The 21,679-nt window shown below is 37.4% G+C and overlaps 1 protein-coding gene across 1 annotated transcript; it reads left to right on the top strand.

The window, feature by feature from the left end:
- Window positions 1-735: 735 nt before the first annotated feature.
- Window positions 736-15,214, top strand: LOC129927432 (uncharacterized). Its single transcript, XM_056036592.1, has 7 exons — window positions 736-897; window positions 1,914-2,005; window positions 2,815-2,880; window positions 6,658-6,769; window positions 9,590-9,676; window positions 12,627-12,774; window positions 14,910-15,214. Exons 1-7 carry the CDS (start codon window positions 846-848, stop codon window positions 15,082-15,084), a joined length of 732 nt encoding a protein of 243 aa, XP_055892567.1. The 5' UTR covers window positions 736-845; the 3' UTR covers window positions 15,085-15,214.
- Window positions 15,215-21,679: the final 6,465 nt, after the last annotated feature.

Below are 21,679 nucleotides of genomic sequence, written 5' to 3'. Positions count from 1 at the left end.
GGGGGGGGGGTATTTAGGAGTTGGTTTTCCGTGCTGCCTTTAGGCGCTCAGTAAACACAGCTCTGCTCGAGTCGGGTGTCGAACCTCGAGCCCCCTTCGTAGGTTGCCAAGACAAGCCAAGTTCAAGTGCACTTAGCCTCTTAGCCACGTAGCCTCTCGACCACGCTTCCTGGAAACAAATCAACGAGCGAAGCCGGTGGGTCATGGGTCATTGATATATCCCTTTTTTAAACAACGTATTTAAAAAATATATATATAGCTAAGAACTCTATGTTACAATTGTCTTAGCTATACGGGGAAAAACACAGTGCTCATTACCACTGTAGACATTAGTCATAGACAAACTACGACCAGCGGGTCATATCCTGCCCGTAACGCGATACGATATTCGTAACTTCGAAACGTTTGCCCTTAGAAAATAATGAAACATCAGATGGTCAGGTCAATGAACTCGACCATTCTTTTTTAGGCCCGTTGTTTGAAATTAATATAACCCGCTGGACTGACAATGTTGACCAACACTGGAATACATTTATTGAAAACACAAAACTTCTAAGCTCATAGATCTAGGTGATTTGGTAAGTGATAAAAAAAAAATCAGGACTTTTTATCTTTCAAGAACCACGCCAACTTGTTGAAAAGTAAGTTATAATAATAGAAATGATAATGTTACCGTTTGTTTTTCTTATCTTTCTACTGATAGCTCCCAATAAGAATAGTTAGAGATAAGAAAAATAATATTATGAGATTTTAATTCAAAAGTGTCCTTATAGACTACGCACAATAAGGCGAGTTTTGCGTTGAACGAAGAATTTTAGCCAGTTCCAACGACGATCATTAAAACAATGGCTCAGTTCAAAGTTTTTGTTTATGTTTGTTTCGTAACGGTCATGACAGGTAAGGAAATGTCTTAGAATCTTCTGCTGCCTATTACAGCCTTGACCTTCAAGGTCACTGCGAATAGCTGGATTACCATGTTTTTTAGACTGACTAGCTCTCTACATATTTAAAAAACATATATTAACTTACTCTGTCTATTTGTCTGGTATAATTATAATATTTGTACACTTCATTTCTCCCACACCCATTCTCGGATCAAGTAGAAGCCTTACACTGTTATTTATTTTACCTTACAAAACATGAATTAATAAAAAATTTGCCAATTAGTCAATTATTTACTAGGTTTTTTTAATATATTGAAAAAGGAAAATAAATCTTACATTATTGAGAAATATGGTTATAAATGTAGAATTATTCCCCTTAGATAACTTAAAAAAAAAAATGTTAAGTATTTTTTTAATATATTTCTTGTTTTATTGAGAGCCCACTAGCGAGGAGAGAGTCATAGACTTACAGAATTCTTTTTCAACAGGTCTTATCTTCTCTAGAGACATATTATAAACGTTTGTTGCGCAGAGTAGCAGGGTTTCTGTCCAGGGATTTCGGAAGAGAAGAGTTAAAGTGTAAACCTCGCCAGCTATCATTAACATGGACCTTTTTGATGACGTCGGCCCATTGATCTAGAATACTGTTTTAAAAGCCCCTGTGACATCCGTAGCTCCTATAGAAATAAATCACTTATTAACTCTTTCTCTCCTAATTAACGATACCATCGTTGATTTGACCCATTAAATTAAATTATTTTTTGGTTTTAGAAAGTAAAACTTGTTTTATATAAAAAGAGCATGCATTCTGCTCTAAATCTCTTCCGAAGGTAATGTTTTCTGATTACAAACAAAAATGATATTGAAAGTTAGTCATGATAGGGTAGAATGTACAAATGAGAAAAATGAACTATTCTGTCAGAACGTGGGAAAATAATTACGGAGATAAAGAGTTAAGAAACAATTTCATGTTAGCAGTCAAATAATAAATGCCAGTATTATTTCCTCTCTCTATTTCTATGTAACTAGTGAAAGGACAGATCATGTGCCCTGACTGTACTGATCCTTATGACCCCGATACATGCACAGATGTCCAGTACTGCCAAGATACTAATCACGACGTAAGTAAGCAATTCATTTCTCTGTCTGTCTCTTTTTTTTTTTTTTTTTGGTAATCATTCAAAGACCGCATCACAAACCAAGAGATTAGCTGTATAGCAGCAATCGGACCCATGATGGCCTGATAACTATCGTAAAAAACAACTCAAGATAAAAATCTATCTATACAATATCTTCGGGGCTTGCGAAACCTTCCTTCATGGAACAGGACCAGGAAAAAAGAAGAAGAGGCAGACAGAGAAAGTGATGGGAGGACAACATAAAAGAATGGACGGCCCTGCCATTGAACGAGGCAAAACAGAGAGGAATGTTGAAAGACGGTCGACGAATCTTGCATGGTGCCCCAACAGTCCAACAGACTAAGGGATAGGTAATGGTAAAGGTAAAATCTCTCCGGTTTTCATATAACCGCTTTCTGCTGCCCTTTTCTCATATCTTACTTTTATATTTCTCTTTCTTGTTTCCATTCTAGTCGAGAACTTTTACTTTTTTTAACATCGTATTTCGTAAATTATTACGAATCTTATGTTAACTCTATCTGTCTGTCTGATACAAATTTTGAACACTTTATTCTCCCCTTCCATTCCTACATCAAGTTGAAACTTTACACAATTATTTATTGTACCTGACAAAACATAAATGTCTAAAAAGAAATTACCAATTATAAAGTTAACTACTGGTAATAATTTTGTTTTATATTGAAAAGGGGAAAAAATATATACAATTGAGATATATAGTTGTTTAGTGTGAAGTTATTTCCCTTAGATACGCTTTGTTTGTAAGTATTTTTTTTCTTTCTTCCACTGACCAGATTTGTGAGCTTCACGTCCACCTGGCCGAGTTCAACAGAGTGACCTACTTTTGTTCCACTTCACACGTAAGTAGGTCACACTTAGAAATGGCACCTATCTGAAACTATGTTGATGGTTGTTTGGTCCAGTGAAAATTACTTGAGAACAGTAAACTATTATGGGTACTAGGTGCGATTGATAAATTTCAGATCAGATTTATTTAAAAAAATAAGTAAAAAAAAAAAAACCAGTGATACACGAACTAAGGCCTGCAAGCCATATCCGACCTGTTAAGTGGTGCTATTTGGCCTCTCGAAAATTCGGCCCGCAATGCCTAACGAAGCCGCGGATAATAAGTTCCTTTGGACACTTCATTTATTTATTTATTTAATTTTTTTTTATTTAGTTCCCCTTTTAGACCTTGTGGTCTATAGGGCAGAAGATGTTAAGATCATCTGTTTCTGTGGCCGATGGTAAACGAGGGTGTCATTTGGCCAGCACAACGACCAACCGCCTTTACTTTTCCCCAACTAATGTCAGGTGCCCATTAAAGCTGGGTGGACTCAGAGGCACCCAAAGATCCCGAAATTAAAAATCTTCACCAGGATTCCAACCCGGAACATCCGGTGGAGATATGGGTCGCGAAATTATATTAGAAATGTTTATGGACCCTGTCAGGATTTTTCTTTCTCTTCTTGGCTTCTCTTGGAGTAAGTTTATTATTTATGTGTGTATAAAGTTATTCCGATCTCTGTATATCGGTTATATACGACATTATTCATTGGATATATTACTTAATATTATTAGTTATCATTATTATCATTATCAACACTATATCAAGAATACACTGTATGAGTACCAGCTACAACAAAACAAGAATGTTCAATATCCGCAAGAGTCACATGCTCAATAACACACTCAATAAAACCACAAACTTTAAATGCTAGAAACAGAAGCCCAACATCCTGGACTGGATACACTCAAACTAACACACTCTCTATCTATCTTTCGTACAAGTAAAAATAAAACATTCAGTTCACATCTGTGGTGGACCTGTCGTTGACTTGTTGCACCAAACTGCTAGTAAGCAACTAATCCACTCTAGATGTTTATTTACTTTATTACATATTAACTTATAAAACGTGAAATAACTTGAGTGACTTCTTTGTGAACAGATCTAATTATAATTTTATCGCAATATTGACAAAATCAGCTTGAGAATATATTGGATTAATATAGTAGACTTTAGTTATAATATAAAATGGTATTATCAATAAAATGTAACTCAAAAAAAAACACGTCTTTTCACTTTGGCGTTCTGTAGACGTCCGTGGCCAACCAAGACAACTGACGACAATGTCGCTTATCTTGCATCATTCACCCTGCATAGCTAGCATCTTCCCATCGTCCCCATAGAAACACACACTCCATACCAACATCACCTGCAGGCTGTTCACATTCATACCCTGGAAATACAAACGAAGGGATATAACTCTTTCATACCAAGTTACAACATATAAAAAAAAACAACAATTCATTCGCGCCATACAATGCTCCTTACAGTCCCATGGGTCGAAAAAGGTTAAGTTCAATTGGTTTCAAACAAATGTGATTTCATAAACGTCTGCAATATAAAATCTTTGAAAAACGCCAGAAGACGTGAAACAAGGTTACGAAGAGGATCCAGACATTGGTCATCTGGTTAGTGGGCGATGCAGGTCAATCAAGAAAACGTCTCAATGGTTTCATCACGAATCTAGAACCTCTGAAGTAGAACCAGAATTCTTCCATACAAAATAGATTGGGAGGGCTGAATATATTGCAGAATTCTTCCATACAAAATAGATTGGGAGGGCTGAATATATTGCAGAATTCTTCCATAGGAAATAGATTGGGAGGGCTGAATGTGTTGCAGACTTGAGTGTTATGCTTTTTGTTTATTAACACAAAGTCGTGGCTGAGTGGTAGAGCGCTTGGCTTCGGAATAGGGGGTCCCAGGCTTGAATCCTGATGAAGATTGGAATTTTATATTATGGGATGTCTAGGGGGGCTCTTAAGGGTACCTGACATTAGTTGTGGAAAAGTAAAAGCGGGTGGTCGTTGTGTTGGCCACATGACGTCCTCGTTAGCCGAATACCATAGAAACAGATGACCCTTACTGATCAAAAGGTCTGAAAGGGGAACTCTGCTTTTTAATATTCATGAGAATTCAACGAATTTATTTTTAAGTAGATATGGGTCAGTGTGAACCTGACCTACAATGAAATGATAAGTCTAAATGGTGATAGACCTACAGAGAAATGAATGGTGAATGGTGAATGTCCTATTTCCTATACATAGACTCTGGTACATTTCATTCCTTATGTTCAAGGCTCTTAGGTGCCCAGTTTTTTGTTTTTTTTTTAATAAATACCAATTGCCACTATCAGTGCCTAGGTTAAGGAGACTCTGCTCTGGACGAACAGATTTAAGGAGAGCTCACTGTTGCTTCTTGTTGCGCTAAAAATTGGCTACTTTTCTTTGTTTTCAAAAGCTTATCTTTGTGATGAATAACTATGTATTTTTTATCAATATATAAACAAATATGGACCATGGAGCAAATAGCTAATGAATACTGGACAGATATTGTAGCAACGTCCATTTAAGAACATATGACAATTGTAAAAGTAGGCGTTTTCATGAATTTATATCTACTCAGTTTTTTGTTCCCTCTTCAGCTTGTTGTGGGTTCGTGTATAGATAAGGAACATATGTTTACAAAATAATTTGAAACATTTTTTATTGTTTGAATTCAATGTCGTAAAATAGTATCTCTGAATTTCATAACATATTTTTTTTGTAAATGTAATTGTTATATCCGAAGAAAATCCTGAGATTAAATTTACTTTTTAACTGACTGTCCCAATCTTCCTTTTCTTACCTATAATGAACTGTTTAATTATCACTAATGATTTAATTGCAGACTCAGATGTTTAAAATACAACTGTATTTTTATTAAGATAAGCACGAAGAGAAGCAAAAAAATGCCAACAGACTAATACCATTCTTGAGAAACACGCGAACACACAGAACATTAGAACACAGGAGAAACACACATCCACAGTATGAAGTTGTTAAGTGGCGAAGCCTGGGCATTAGCTGTGGTCAAAACGATGTCGCCCACGCATCAGTTCCCCCCTCTCCACCTAGCTAATGTATTCAAAGGAGCGGCAAGTGCCGATACAGTTTGGGGTCAGCGGCGTCACAGTCTCTGTCAGGGTGTAACAGTTGGGAAAAAAGAGGCACTGGATAGAAAGATTAAGTAATACAAGAAGGAATTTTTGTATGAATGTAATTGAAGATGATTTCTTTGAGGTAGTGAATATATGACTGTGACACCACGCCCCATTGAGGTATACCTGCTCCTGCTGTGTCCTCTTTTTAAACTAATTAAACTATTTTTAGAATCTTGATCTTCTTTTTCTCAGTTATTTGTTGGAGGGTTCAGACGAGTAGTCTTGTTTTTGTTCTATGGGAGGAGGGGGTGGGTCAATGTCTTGTTTGGGCCTCTCTATAGAGTATACAGCTTTGAAGGACAAGGTCGGCATTCTCTAGTGATGCTCCACAATGACAAATCTCACTAGTCCTATTTTTAGCTTCCGGAACACGTGTTGTCTCATTCTGTATTGTCCGGTTCTGAGACGAAATAGCGTGTGTTATTGTTTCAAATGTTTGGACTAGATTTTGTGGCCCACCAAGTCAAAAAAGTTTCCGGCCTCAGTCCTAGCATGTGACTTTATCTCTCTGTATTTCTGAGTATTTCTTGTGTTTTTTGTAAGTAATGGTTAGGTGTTTTATTCCTGATTGTATTGTGCTTTTTGCAGCAATGCATCAACCGAGAGTCCCAGGCTTGCAATGTAAGCACCAACGAAATGTGTACCTTCTGTTGTGATGATCTCCACCACTGTGAAATGCAAAGACGAAATCTATTCTCAAGTAAGTATTAGTCCTTTCCCATTGGTAAATGAATATGTTCTTGCGGCTTATGTCTAAACACATCAGTGCCTAAGATAATGCTTGAAATCCTTGGGATGAATCCGACAAAGCAAAGGGGAGTCTGGCAGCAGATGCGCTTTCCAACCGAGACTATCCGTGGTGCAGGCTGAATAGGCCGGAAAAATCGACAACTGCACAGTGACGAACGGAACACTGTTCCATTGATGCATAATTTCCCAGTGTACCGCCTAATTCGGATGCCCGTTGCAGACGCTGCGGGGAATCTGAGGAGTCGGTGGTGAACGTCTTACGAGAGTGTCCGCAACTTCGAGTTGCGGGGAGACGTATCTTAGAGGTCATTAGAACTCTGTGGGAGCTATGAGGCACCAGCCAAAGTGCTGATCTACTTACCAATCGGAGTTCCTGTGAGGTGCCTGAGATGAACACCGATTCAGATCAGGAAGGACTAATCCTCTTGCAGCGCGCTGGCAAGAAACTAGGCAGTAGGCGTAGTTCCTTGTAGCCTTTATATAGATATTGTCACCTTGGATGTTGGATGCCCTAAAAACCCTGGTTAAGTGTCTTAGTTTTCATCAGGATTCGGAAGCATAGTGCTCTACCACTTGGCAATCACGCCCACTTCTTTTAAGGGGAAACTACTAATAAATTAACATGGTTAGGACTTCTTGACTAAATTCAAACCCTGCCTCCCTTTGAATAAATCTACTTGAATGTTATAAAATATAGAGAGTGACATTATATATTTTTAAAATTAATTTCATTTTTAAAATACCTATATTAAGCAACTCCATCATTGAAGACAGCTGATCTAAAAATGTTAAATGATTTTTCTAGAAATGTAATAGTTGTATAAAAAAAATAGAATTAAATTTGGCTTTAAATTGTAGTAAAAAATAAAAATCTAGCGTAGTCAGCCGTAGTGTACCGACAACTGAGTTGTTTATTAAATTTAAAGCTGAAAGATTATCTAAGCTTTGATTATTCTTTTACGTAAATCTAATATGGATTATGCTAGATCTAGATGTAGTATACTAGAACTAGATATAGATTAAATCTTAAGATATTTAAATCAGAATTCTAAATCCCATATGCTAGGACAAATTTGTATAAATGCAAATGCTCCTTCTTCCCTAGTGCTATTAGAGCATGGAATGGGTTGCCTGAGCTAGCCAGGAAAACCAGTGACTTGGCAGAATTTAGGTCATTGGTTAATATGCATGACTAAAAGCTTGACGCGTAGGACGTAATTATCTTCTTTTTTGAAGTAACGTCTGTATTATATAGGATAAGATAATATAGTTCTAGATGTCAATATAATGAAATTATCAATCAATCATTATACAATGCCCGCTGGGCTAATGGGCAGCATCTTTCATACAAGGAGCAGACGACGTAAAGCTTATAGCAGAAATTGATAAAAAATTGTACATAAAATAAAAAATTGGAAGATTTAAAACCCCGGCGCCATGGAGACGTCCAAACGACAGTCCAGTACTCATGGCGCGTGAACGGGCAGCTATCAAACCATATTAGAAATGCTATTTGTATCCTACAACTATCAAAACCTGGATGAGAAATTTATTGGTAGATTTTCATTGTGGATCTTAAATTTATGAATTGGTGTGCACCATAATATAATTTTCCTACTAGGAAATTCAAGGGAAGTAATCTTTTTTTTTTTCTATCACATAGGACTGCAAAAATAAATTTTGTTTTTGAATTTGTGATTTTTAGAAGTTCACTACTTTTATTTAAATTAGATCCTTAGACATGCAAATGGAGTTAAAATAAGAGAAGATTTACAGTAAACATTATGAAATAATTCTAATCTACGAATTTATATGAAGAGAATATAAGTCCAGACCAATCTGGTTGAACACTTTAATGAAATTTAGTATTCGTTTGAACAGGAATGGTAGTTTATCTGCGAACGTCTGGAGATATAGAGTTTGAAAATGGCGGGAAACGTCCAGACGTTGTTATTCATAGACTTTATATTGAGACATAAGCGAAACAAAAGTTCATCAAAAAAAACAAATGATTTTCTGAAACGAACTCATCATTTATATTGTTTTGTCACTATGGTCTCCACGTGATCACCTCGTTAACCGTTGGTCACAGAAAGAGATGTAATGGCACTCAAGTCTGACGCGTACAAGTTGGGACTAATCGGGGATTTCTTTTAGTGACGTGACGGTGCATTAAAAAAAAAACTTAGCAAGGAAATAGCCTTGAGACGGAAAAAAACGTTAGCGACTCACTTCAGTATAGCTTAGGACAAGACGTAGCGACATTGGGGTCGTGCCCTTCTTTACGGAATAAATAGTTTGGATTTTAAATAGGCAGATTTATCTTCAAATTGGTTTTGGTATACTACATCATCGTATAGATTTAGATAAATATCAGTTGAACTCGCCAATATCGACACTAACAGTTACAAATATAACATAATGTAGAGTTAGGTACACATTAGAGTTGGGTGAGGGGTGCCCTAAAAATCCCGAAATTCAAAATCCCAGTCTACACCGAGATTCGAACCCAGGACCCCAGGTTCGTAAGCTGAGGGCTTAACCACTCAGCCACCGCGCCCCAATATAATATAAGTTTGTCTTATTAGCAGAAAAAAAAAACATTGGATGAAACGATACAGTACTTTTGCTTTGTGTGATATCGAAAAAGAAAGTTCATAGCATCCAGCGTTAACATTCATCTGCCAGCTTGACCTCTAAAAAAACTTTTAAAATAGGTCACTTCTGCTGTTGTATTACATTCATTCACTTACCTCGCTTTTTTTTTCAGCACGTTTTACAACCCCTCCACCGACATATTATACAACCCATCATTTCAGCAACTCCAACACTGGCGTCCTTTCAACCCAACCTTCTGGTATGTTTATTTTCATCTTTTTTTATAAAACAATTTCTTGCATTATTTTGTGACATACAAATGTTCGAGAGCCTAGATACAATTACAACAAATCTATGTTTTAAACTCAGCGGTTCTCAACCTTTTATGCTCGGCGACCCTTTTTACAAACCCCCCAATCTGTTGCGACCCCTCTCCCTTCCCACACACACATGCAGCAATAGTTTCGATGGTCTTAGGCGACCCCTGGCAAATCGTCAATCGACCCCCAAGGGGGTCGCAACCCACACGTTGAGAACCCCTGTTTTAAAGCAAGGAATAAAAAGAAGAAAAGTATTCCTAAATTAAAATAGGTTAGGGTCGGGAAGGGAAAGAACCACTAAGTAATGACATTTTTCTGAAAATTACAGGCTTTAGCTCCCTTTCTATTATATAGAACAAAATTTAATTAATTAGTAATAAATAATTAACCAATTGGTTAATTTTTGGATTGATTCCTGTATTATTATCGACTTTGAATAATTATGCAAAATTTCAACTTCTTCATATGGTAGAAAGTGGGAGAAAAAAATATTCTATACGTAATAAGGAATGATGACTAACTTTGCTAAGCTTTAGCTACATCCGATAGCTAGAAATGGGAGAAAAACACTTGTTCAAACTTTTTACCAGACAAAGTGAGTTGATATAAGCTTTGTAAAAACATGGTAAATGCATGAGTTCTACAGGGAATGCGATAAGGGCTTGATAAAATAGATGAAGGTCACTAATTAGCTACCATGGTAATCAGCGCACATTTCTATTATGCTTCAGAAGTCCACAACCGCAGCTAACTCATCTCTATAAATCAATGAAACTGATCACTTCCGTAATCTTGTCGCGACTGATTTCACGTACGGTGTCCAAAGAAGCGTCACTGTCTAGAGTAATAGACAACCTCTAAGGCCAACATCGCCTTTGGTCGCCTTCAATTTAGAGTATGGTGTAGGTGGAGTATGTCTCTTCGCCTACCAACAGATATCAATAGCAGTGGTTCTCACCCTTTTTTTCGTATGGCTCTAAGACCTGGGTGCTCAGCAGGGGTGGACTGGCTATATGGGCATTTGGGCAAATGCCCGGTGGGCCGGTACCCACCGAAATGCCTGATCGAAGTCACTATGGCACATATCAAGTTGTTAAAGGTTTTATAATATCCTTAATGTGTTATTATTATTATTTTTATAAAAGGCCCTCTGAGAGTCGTGTTTATTATTATTATAATAGCTTTTATATAGCGCTACTTTCATGCTTATAGCATGCTCAGAGCGCTTTGGTCCAATCTCATTTGTGGACCAGTGGGGGGGAGGGGGTATCTAGGAGTTAGTTTTTCCGTGTTGCCTTTAGGCGCTCAATAAACACAACTCTGCCCGAGTCGGGTGTCGAACCTCGAGCCCCCTTTTAGGTAGCCAAGCCAAGCCAAGTTCAAGCGCACTTAGCCTCTCGACCACGCTTGTTGTTTAAACAAAAAGTCTTTCCCAGACATTACAGTGTAATACCCTTTTAATCAAACACATTTTCCGAAAATAAAATGTAGAATGTAGACAGTGCTACTAATAGGCTTCATCTTTTTAGGGCCTTCATAATTGCTGATTTAAAAAGACGCTATATTGCTTATTAAGATATAGAGTTCACTGTAAGCATGCATATGGATACATTATCAAACTTAACAATGATTTTTAAGGACCGATACACCTAGACATGGATGCCCATCACATGATAGAGAATTTGTGGGCCGAATTTTATAGAAATGCCCGGGCCGATTTTGACACCCAGTCCGCCCCTGGCGCTCAGTAGTAGGCATCTCTCCACGAACGTTACCATCAGAGGTACTTTCGTTCCATAATGGGCATACGCTGACAAGATAATCTTACAAATAGCCATGTTCTGCTGGAGGCCGGAATGGAAGGAATAGAAGTGCAACTTTACCATTTGATAGCTGCGATGGATCGGGCAATTTTCTCGCTTGGGGGGTGACCACATGCTAAACACGATATTTAATGCCAAAAAAAAAAAAAAAATAAGGTTTAACCAACAAAAGATTTTTTAATTGGAAAAGATAAATTTGCCATCGGAGAAAGGTGATTGACACCATTAGCAGTTCACGCCGGATATCACCAACCCTAGCGACGCTTCTGTTCTCAATTAGCCCATATGACCAAATGTAGCCCACAAAGACACAGTGTAGCTTTAGGCTTCCCACAAGGACCTGATATTGTCCACCTTGACGTAATCAGAAATACTATAACTTGTGTACACTACGGATGATAAGCTGGTTCCTTATTGACTGTCACTAATAAAATAAACGGAAGCGTATGATAGAAGCTAAATATAGCTGATAAAACGCCATGGGGAGGTAAAACTTAACTTCCAGTAACGATAATTCTGGTTATATTTTGGAACATGTTTTGAGATAGCAGCGTATATAATAAAAAGGGACAAAACTGGAAACTTGGTGTTCATTGTTTATTTTGGTCTGTTTCGAAACTGTCAACTTGAATTTAATATTTAAATAATCGTATATTGTGTATTTATATTTCATGTATTGTGTATGCTTATTTACTATACGATTTCAATTTGTGTCATTAATGTATTACATTTTTATTCAATTCACTGAATTTATACCCTACCGCTTTTCTCAATAAGAAGCATTTATTTCCCTTTTTCGATGACTATCAGAATAATCATATGCAAATCATTAATATTTTTTTTATTGATTCATATTTTGTTAGGTGCAAAAATAATTGTGTAAAGTTGTGTAAATTTGATCTGAGAATGGGTGTGGGAGATATAACGTGTACAAAATATATGTATTAGACAGGGTTGATATAAGCTTGATATAATAATCATTAACTTTACTTTCTCGAAGTGATATGTAATGGACTGAAAAAAAATCAAGGAAGATTTCTGATTGTGTTTTTATTTTTCCTGTCAGTTTCTCCCTCCCGGTGTATCATCTGTGACACTGATCCTTGTGACATGTCAGCGGTGCCATACCTAGATGCTGTCCAATGTTCCCACAGCCACCCCTACTGTTCGACTAAAATTGTCGAAGACGCTAACGGACGCTCAGTGCACAAAGGGTAACATGTCTTGTGCCAAGCCATTATATTACAAGAATGTGAATGTTCGTAGCTAGGATATTTAGTGGATGAACCGTGTCCTGAGTCAGACAGTAGAAGAAATCGTGAGGGAACATGGCTAGTACAAATAGGACAACTCGATGTATTGGGTATTAATCTAGAACCAAAGTAAGATACTGAACACAAAAACTGATGACGACATATATAGGGTAGAGATTTTGTTCGAGTGCTTCTGGGAAACAAAGGAGACATATATCTTCTTTTGGAAATGTTCACAATAAACTAACAATGTCAAGGACACTTAATTGAACTTTAACGCTGCCAACTAGATTAAAAATAAAATTGATCTACAAACGGAAGAGTTGCTAAAACTTGACTTATTCCAGTTAGCCTCCATCGGAGCAGAGAGCCGCAACCACACCTCTTTGTTCTGGGCAGCTTTCTTCATCTGCTCCCATGCCATTCAAGTATCCTTAGCTTCACTGATGCCTGACCTCTTCCATGTTTGTTTTGGGTCTACGGCGTCTGCCTACATTCCTATTCCATAGCTGATTCCAATCAAGTGCCTGCCTTGCAACATTGTGAGTTTTGTTTTCTCAGGGTGTGTCCTATCCAACTCCAATTTTGCTTTTTAATATCTTGATCTATACGTTTTTGTTTAGTTCTCCCCCTTAGCGGTTTGTTGCGTACGTTAAAGACTAAGACTAAGACTAAGACTAAGACTAAGACTAAGACTGCTTTATTGATCCTTATGGAAATTTGTTGTGACTACAAGGACTATTTTCTCATATAAAGACAACACAACAGAAACATACACATAAATACAACAGACACAACATAAAGAGTTCATTCAGCGACTACACACAGGCATCTTGGTCTTATACATGTTTTCTGATCAACGAGTGGCGTTGATATAGTCTGAGCGAGTGAGGAACGAACGAGTTTTTGTACCGCTCTGTTCTTGGTTTTGATTGACAGCAGTCGCCCACTTCGTGACGACCTGACGTAGTTCTGCTGGAGCGGGTGGCCGTTGTCTTCCAAGATTTTTTCGATTTTTCTTAGACACTTTGGTTCAAAAAGTTCCTTTAAATAAGGTAATGTTGTGAGTGTAATTTATGATGCCCTTTTTTTTGATGTTTTCAAGACGTCGCAACAGTTTAGATTATTCGTTGCCTTGCCAAGTTATTCCGTATGTTAGCAGATTTTGTATAGTCGCGCCGTAAAAAGTATCTAGGATCTTCTTATTTAGTTTAACTTTAAAGCTATTGAACTTGTATAGAAAAAAAAGTTGCTGGCTGGGCTGTTTTCTTTGTCAGAGTTCCAAGGTGGTCTTCCCACGAAAGCTTGTTGTTAATGATAACGCCTAGATATTTATATGCCTTCACTTGTTCTATAGATGTAGTGTTTATTTGCGGAGAAGGCAGAGAAGGCTCAATAAAATTCTTTTACCGTTAATGTACTCACCTTCAACGACATGCACGACCATTTTTTAATGTCTTACCATCGCTTTCTCTGTCTGCCTCTTCTTCTTTTACCTGTTAATGTTCCCGAAGGCAGATATTGGCGAGGCCAGAGAATCTAGTCATATGGCCAAAAAGTGTTAGGTTATATGTTTGTTTTTTACAATAGTTAGTTGATCATCGTGGGGCGCCACTGTGATCCTGTTTCTAATCTCCTCGTTTATGATACCTAGGATCTTTCTATAGGCAGTCACAGGGACATGTACCATATGTCGACTTTCTATACAGGGTTGTAATTCATATTTTTTTAATATTTGCAGAGGTTACAATATTATAATGATGTCATGTTAGTAAATTGTATATTTTTGACATGTTTGTATTGTTTTAATGTTTGTATTGTTTTAATGTTTGTATTGTTTTAATGTTTGTATTGTTTTAATGTTTGTATTGTTTTAATGTTTGTATTGTTTTAATGTTTGTGTTGTTTTAATGTTTGTATTGTTTTAATGTGTGTATTGTTTTAATGTTTGTATTGTTTTAATGTGTGTATTGTTTTAATGTTTGTATTGTTTTAATGTTTGTATTGTTTTAATGTTTAAATTGTTTTTATTATTGTAAATGTTACATATAAAGAAGCGTAACAAAAACTAAAAATGTCTCGTAAAATTTTTCCAGCTGTGCTACTGAAGACTTCTGCCGTAAATTCTGGTGGGACCTCACCTCACAGAACGCTGATTGCATGAGCACTCAATTCCAACAATTCCAAAGCCTCGACTGCTCCTTCTGCTGCCAAGGTGAAGGGTGCAACAGACCTAACAGACCGGCCCATTCCACTCTGGCACAAATGTGAATTAGTGGAATTCTATACTAGCTGCTTTCAAGACGCCCGTCTCACTTCTAATACGCTCTTCTAAATTTGGTTGAAAAGTGAAACATTTTCCTGGATAATAAATAAAATAATAAAAAATATTAGAATAATATAGCCTTAGAATGTGTGTTGTTTCTGTTGTTGTTTGCTTGTTTGTTTTAGTTAACCTTGAAAAACTATCAATTAAATAAATAAAAAGACTTATATTATTATTATTAAATCTAATAAAAATCAAAGTGGCGCCACTAGGGTGGGCGTCACCTGGTGCGGTAACTCAGGGAGTCACATCCGTTACCCCCAACGTTCCCCTCAATTATCCTAATAAATACTTTTTTGTTTTGTTCTTTTGTTTTGTTCTTTTGTTTTGTTCTTTTGTTTTGTTCTTTTGTTGTGTTCTTTTGTTGTGTTCTTTTGTTGTGTTCTTTTGTTTTTGTTCTTTTGTTTTGTTCTTTTGTTTTGTTCTTTTGTTTTGTTCTTTTGTTTTGTTCTTTTGTTTTGTACTTTTGTTTTGTTCTTTTGTTGTGTTCTTGTGTTGTGTTCTTTTGTTTTGTTCTTTTGTTTTGTTCTTTTGTTTTGTTCTTTTGTTTTGTTCTTTTGTTTTGTTCTTTTGTTGTGTTCTTTTGTTTTGTTCTTTTGTTTTGTTCTTTTGTTTTGTTCTTTTCTTTTGTTCTTTTGTTTTGTTCTTTTGTTTTGTTCTTTTGTTTTGTTCTTTTGTTTTTTGTTCTTTTGTTTTGTTCTTTTGTTGTGTTCCTTTGTTTTGTTCTTTTGTTTTGTTCTTTTGATTTGTTCTTTCACTTTGTTCTTTTCTTTTGTTCTTATGTTTTGTTCTTATGTTTTGTTCTTTTGTTTTGTTCTTTTGTTCTTTTGTTTTGTTTTGTTCTTTTGTTTTGTTCTTTTACTTTGTTCTTTTCTTTTGTTCTTTTCTTTTGTTCTTTTGTTTTGTTCTTTTGTTTGTTCTTTTGTTGCCCCAGAATGCGATGAGCCAATGACCTCCATTCATTGATCGTTGTTACACAACTTTGAAATGAGGGTCTTTATTTCTGTCATTTTATCATTAGTTATGGCATTCATTAAAATTAAAAATTTTAAAAAATACATTTACCATCAACTGAACATGCTTTCTTTAGAAGAATTTAAGATCTCCTAACGGAAATAGTTTAATAGTGCTAGTTTTGTTACCGAAGACAAGTGAAAAAAAAATGCAACCTTACGAAATATAAATTATTACACAATTTATTAAAAGAACTTAAAAGCCGAAAGAATTTTTTCCCCATCAGACACAATTTTATGCAGCCATTCTTATACTTTTGAATCTTACTTCTGTAACATTTGGTTTTGCGAGTGCAAAAGCTCATATTTTCACTTGGGTGTCACCCCCTAGTACGGCCCGCACCTCCACCAACCTAGTGACGCCACTGAATAATAATAAAGGTAATGTCTTCGATACCGAAGATTAAGGACGAGAGCACTTTTTCACATGACTACCCAAAACCCAGTTGCGACCTGCATATTTTTCCTCATCTCGAACAGACAAAGCCGTTATCCACAGCAGTGTTTTTAAGATTTCTTTTCTTTTTCTGCGTCTGTCTTCAACTAGGGCTTTTCTTTGGGTCTCAAATGTGTGTACCGCAGCCTCTGTGAGAGCTCTCAAATGTGTGTCCCGCATCCTCTGTGAGAGCTCTCAAATGTGTGTCCCGCAGCCTCTGTGAGAGATCTCAAATGTGTGTCCCGCAGCCTCTGTGAGAGCTCTCAAATGTGTGTCCCGCAGCCTCTGTGAGAGCTCTCAAATGTGTGTCCCGCAGCCTCTGTGAGAGCTCTCAAATGTGTGTCCCGCAGCCTCTGTGAGAGCTCTCAAATGTGTGTCCCGCAGCCTCTGTGAGAGCTCTCAAATGTGTGTCCCGCAGCCTCTGTGAGAGCTCTCAAATGTGTGTCCCGCAGCCTCTGTGAGAGCTCTCCAATCCAACTAAAATCTCTTCAAATTGTCTGCAGTTTAACGCAACATAATAGTTTCATACAACCAACACATTCAACTATAACAACATTGCATTCTACTAACCACAATGTGTGTCTTAAATTATTACAGTGCATGATTAAAACCTGGAGGCGCGGTGGCTGAATGGTAAAGAGCTTGGCCTCCGAACCGGATGTCCAGGGTTCGAATCCTCGTGAAGACGACTGGGATTTTTAGTTTCGGGATCTATGGCGCCTGTAAGTCTAATGCTCCAATGGTTACCTGACATTAGTTGGGGACATGGCTCTTCATTAACATTGGGCCACAGAAACAGGTGACATTTTTTCACATCAAGGTCTGAAGGGAAGCTTTACTTTACTTTATGATTAAAACCTGATATCACAATATAAGATCAAAGAATATGTTATAAACACGGCAGTTTTGAATGATCTAAAATACAGTGCACTATTTAGTAAGCACATACACATTGCAAAAAGAAGAAAATCTCACATACAATATATTATTATGTAGATCTAATAATGTATGCAAACGCAACATGAAGCTCTTCAAAATCGACACTGGCATCTGGGAAGAGGTGGCACTGGACAGATCCACATGGGGAGAGAGCATAAAGGAAGGCTCACAGATTGCAGATGTCATACACAACAGAAACAGAAAGAAGGGTGAAAATGCAACGGTGCCTGGTGATTATATATGCCCAACCTGCGATCGCAGCTGTGTATCAAGGATAGCTTCCCTAAGGGAAAAGATCGTCTCTCGAGACGTAAAATGCCACAGAGATCTAATAAAATAGAGATTTCTTACTAATGGCAAACCAGTTACACAAACTTAAACGCCAAATTCCTAAGTGTTGTTAGTCTGATCTACAAATATATATAGAAGGTTATAGTGAAATCTCCCTTCCATCGGCGTGTTAGAGTAATTGTTTGATGTGGGAGGGACCCAGGCAGAGTAGAATAAATGGCATCCTTATGACTCGTGTCGCAAGACTCTCGGGGCTAGAGGCGAGGGCATCTCCTCCAGTTTCCTTCAACGCTGTCGCGCCGCAATGGAACGGCTACTTGAATAACTGCGTGTGCAGTTTGGGGCTCTCTTGTGATCCCCGTTAAGTGCAATGAGCACGGTTCCTAGACGGGAGCCTAGTTTAGCTATCCTATTGGCCCAGTCGTCGCCCCAAATGACCTTTTTTCATTCAGGAGCCACTAAGAGGCTGGCCCGGATGCACGTCTACAAAAGTTGTAAATTATGCGTCAGTCAGAATTAGTGAGAATGGCTTCCTCGCTGTTTGATACATGCTTTGGCGTCTCGTTACAATGGTCCCAAGTTCGCACCTTACCCCTCAACATGCCCTGCCACTAAGCAGGAGGTTACGGTTATAACGTACTGTTATAACTCTGCCATGCGCACCGCCATCCAGGCTAGTGCAGCAGGTGCGCACATCTAGAAACCAGACTAGGAAGGATGTTTACATGAGGAGGAAGAAGAACGATTTCCGCCCAAGCCGAAAGAGCTAAGGAAGATGCTGTGCTCAAGACATATTGTTCTACATGTATTTGTGATGTCTTGTAAATAAATATCTTTGTCTCGTTGAGTTGCCTCCCTTAAGTTATTACAGTATTCATGTTTGGAAACAATCTTGATTTCTTTAAGGAAACTTTTAGTCGATAAAAACAGATGATGATTGTAAAGATGTTTCTTTGGATAAGTTCAGAAAAGTATACTCCTACTTGTATAGACTTTGCTGTAATTATGTTTTATGGTGTACATTCACAGTATGACAGCTGCTTTCAGTGTAGTTACGTATGCCAGCAGGTACATTGGTTAGAATAGTTAGAAATAATATGCATAGATAATATACATAATATATCTCTAGATAGCTCATGTACGTAGCATAATTAACTTGGAAAATATTGGCTATGTAGTCTTCAACAACCACTAGGCCACTAGGCTAACCTAATACACACATTATTACAGGGGCGTAAATTCTAATCTTTTTTGGGGGAAAAAAAGAGATATTAGAGTTTCAGTATTGAAATTTCACGTTGAACTAGACATTTAGTGGGAGGTAATCTAATCAATAAATCATAGACGGTTAATATTCTTTAATTTTTTTTAAAAGCTTGTCAGTAAAATATGAACACACATTATGTTTAAATATATGTCTAACATATGCCTAACATATACATTACTAAGGTGAGTACTTTTAAATAGAAAATTAAAGAAAAAATTTCTTATTTGATTTTAATAACCATTGCTTTAAAACACAAAATAATATATAAGTATTTCTACTAACTGAACGTTTTTATCGCACACGAAATGTAATATTTCTATTAAGATATCTTTTTGGAGGCTCTCCATTCAGATGGGGAGAGCCAGTAGAGAAATAAATTATAGAACCACTGTATATAGTTGACTAGGCATATTATGAGCTCAGCCTAATAGAAAAGTAAAGGTTACAAGGTTCCATGCACCGTTTGAATTAAGAAATAAGGGAGACAATGTGATTGTGTTTTTTTTATGCTATAATTACTTAGTTGCTTCCCTTCAATAATGAAATACTAGTACATTTTGTATATAATCCTCAGTTGCTTTAAAACAAACAAAAAAAAAACAACAACACGAAAACTCGTATTTATGTACAAACTATTTAGTTGCCTCCCTTGAATTATAAAATGCGGCTACTGTGTGTAACAATTACCTAGTTGCATCCCTTACATTTCGGAACAAGGAAACTACATTTTGAGGTCTGACTAATCCATTCACATAGCCCTAATAAATTCATAAAAAAAGGAAGTAAAGTTTCCCTTTCAGACCTTGTGATGTATTAATTAATGTATAGGGAGATGATGTTAAGGTCATCTGTGTCTTTGCCAACGATTAACGAGCAGGGTGCCAGGTAGCCAGCACAAGGCCCAACTGTCTTTACTTTCAACAACTCAAGTCAGGTACCCATGGTGGACTCAGGTGCACCCTAAAAATCCCGAAATTCAAAATCCCAGTCTACACTAGATTCGAACCCAGGACCCCAGGCTCGGAAGGCAATCACTCAACCACCGCGCTGATAATTCAATTTTTAAATGTTATGTTTACAAAACGTTAGAAAGGCTTGAGTTATTAGAAGATGACTTGCTAATTATAAAATTATTATATATTATTTTAAAAGTAATAATTCCGCAAAGCACATGATTATGTTGTAAGACGCTAGTTCTAACATGTATCGTTAAATTTAAGGTATAATAAATATTTCAATAACGAAAGATCTGGTATGTTTCCAGAATACATGGTGACCCAGTTACCTATCAAAATACTAAACTGGGTTTTCTTTAATTCGGTTTATAGATTGTAGCTGGATGGAGGGGCGGCTCTATTTTTTGTTTGTTTTTTATGTTTGTATTTATGTTTGTTTGTTGCTTTTGTTGTTGTTTTTCTGTTGATTTATTCTCTACATTGTCGTATTTAAATTATCTTTAGTGCCTAAAAGAAAAATACTTCTTAGAAATGCTTCTCAAATTCTGAAAAGTTGATAGTGGAAATGTCTGTACACTTTGTACCGGAGGAATTCCAGCTACCCGTCGCCTAGGCGTGGCCCTCCGGTGGAAATGTCTAGGGGTGGACCTAGATAGGCTAAGTACGAGAAATGAAACAGGCCCTTGCGGGACCCCCTGGGTGGGCTTTTTTTTTTATATCACTCGTGGTAGGGATGGAACAAGTAGCCCGCACACCAGTCCAAAAAGTCCGCCTCGCCGTTCCACATGGGGGCCATCATCAGTGTCCCGTAGCTGGAGTGGCGGTCCTTGCACGGAACAGTGGCGATTACAGTATAGGAATATGAGACAAGCTTCGCGCAGTTAGCACTGTTCTCAGCCACTTGTGGCGAGTGGGGCCCAGGAACGGGGACGGAGCGCTGTGTACACGGCAGGGCCCGGTCTGGCCCAGTCAACCGATATGGCCGTCTACCGTTGGGAGCCCTCAGACAGGACAGGGGTGAAGAGCCCCGTGTCCAGGCCTGGTAGTTGGATAAAAAGCCTTTCTAAACATGAAGGGGATAATGGCGCCTACGGCGCAGACGCCCTATGGACTTCACTGAAGGTACACTGTGTACTATTTGACCAGCAATACGTTAAAAAAACTTTAAGTCGAATGACTTCTTATGTCCGTGATAGTCCTGAGAGTCTTGTCCGGATGTGTGTAGTAGAGACTCACAGTTGCACGGACAAATCACTGCTCTTCATGTGACGAGTTAAAGGTTGGTTGATGAGATCTATGATCTTATCTTATCTTATATAATACAGACGTTACTTCAAAAAAGAAGATGATTACGTCCTACGCGTCATGCATTCAGTCATGCATATTAACCAATGACTGAAATTCTGCCAAGTCACTGGTTTTCCTGGCTGGCTCAGGCAACCCATTCCATGCTCTAATAGCACTAGGGAAGAAGGAGTATTTGTACAAATTTGTCCTAGCATACGGGATGAGGAATGTGGCTTTATCTTTGTGTCTTTCAGAGTATTTTATTAAATTTTGTTTTGGTATTTGAAGATTAAGATTCAGTGTTTTATGTATTATTGCTACTTTACTTTTGAGTCTTCTATCATGAAGGCT

Source organism: Biomphalaria glabrata, chromosome 7 (genome assembly GCF_947242115.1).
Source record: "Biomphalaria glabrata chromosome 7, xgBioGlab47.1, whole genome shotgun sequence".
Classification (NCBI taxonomy): domain Eukaryota; kingdom Metazoa; phylum Mollusca; class Gastropoda; family Planorbidae; genus Biomphalaria; species Biomphalaria glabrata.
The sequence above is the reverse complement of the archived record's forward strand: the minus strand, read 5'-3'. Positions and strand labels throughout refer to the sequence as shown.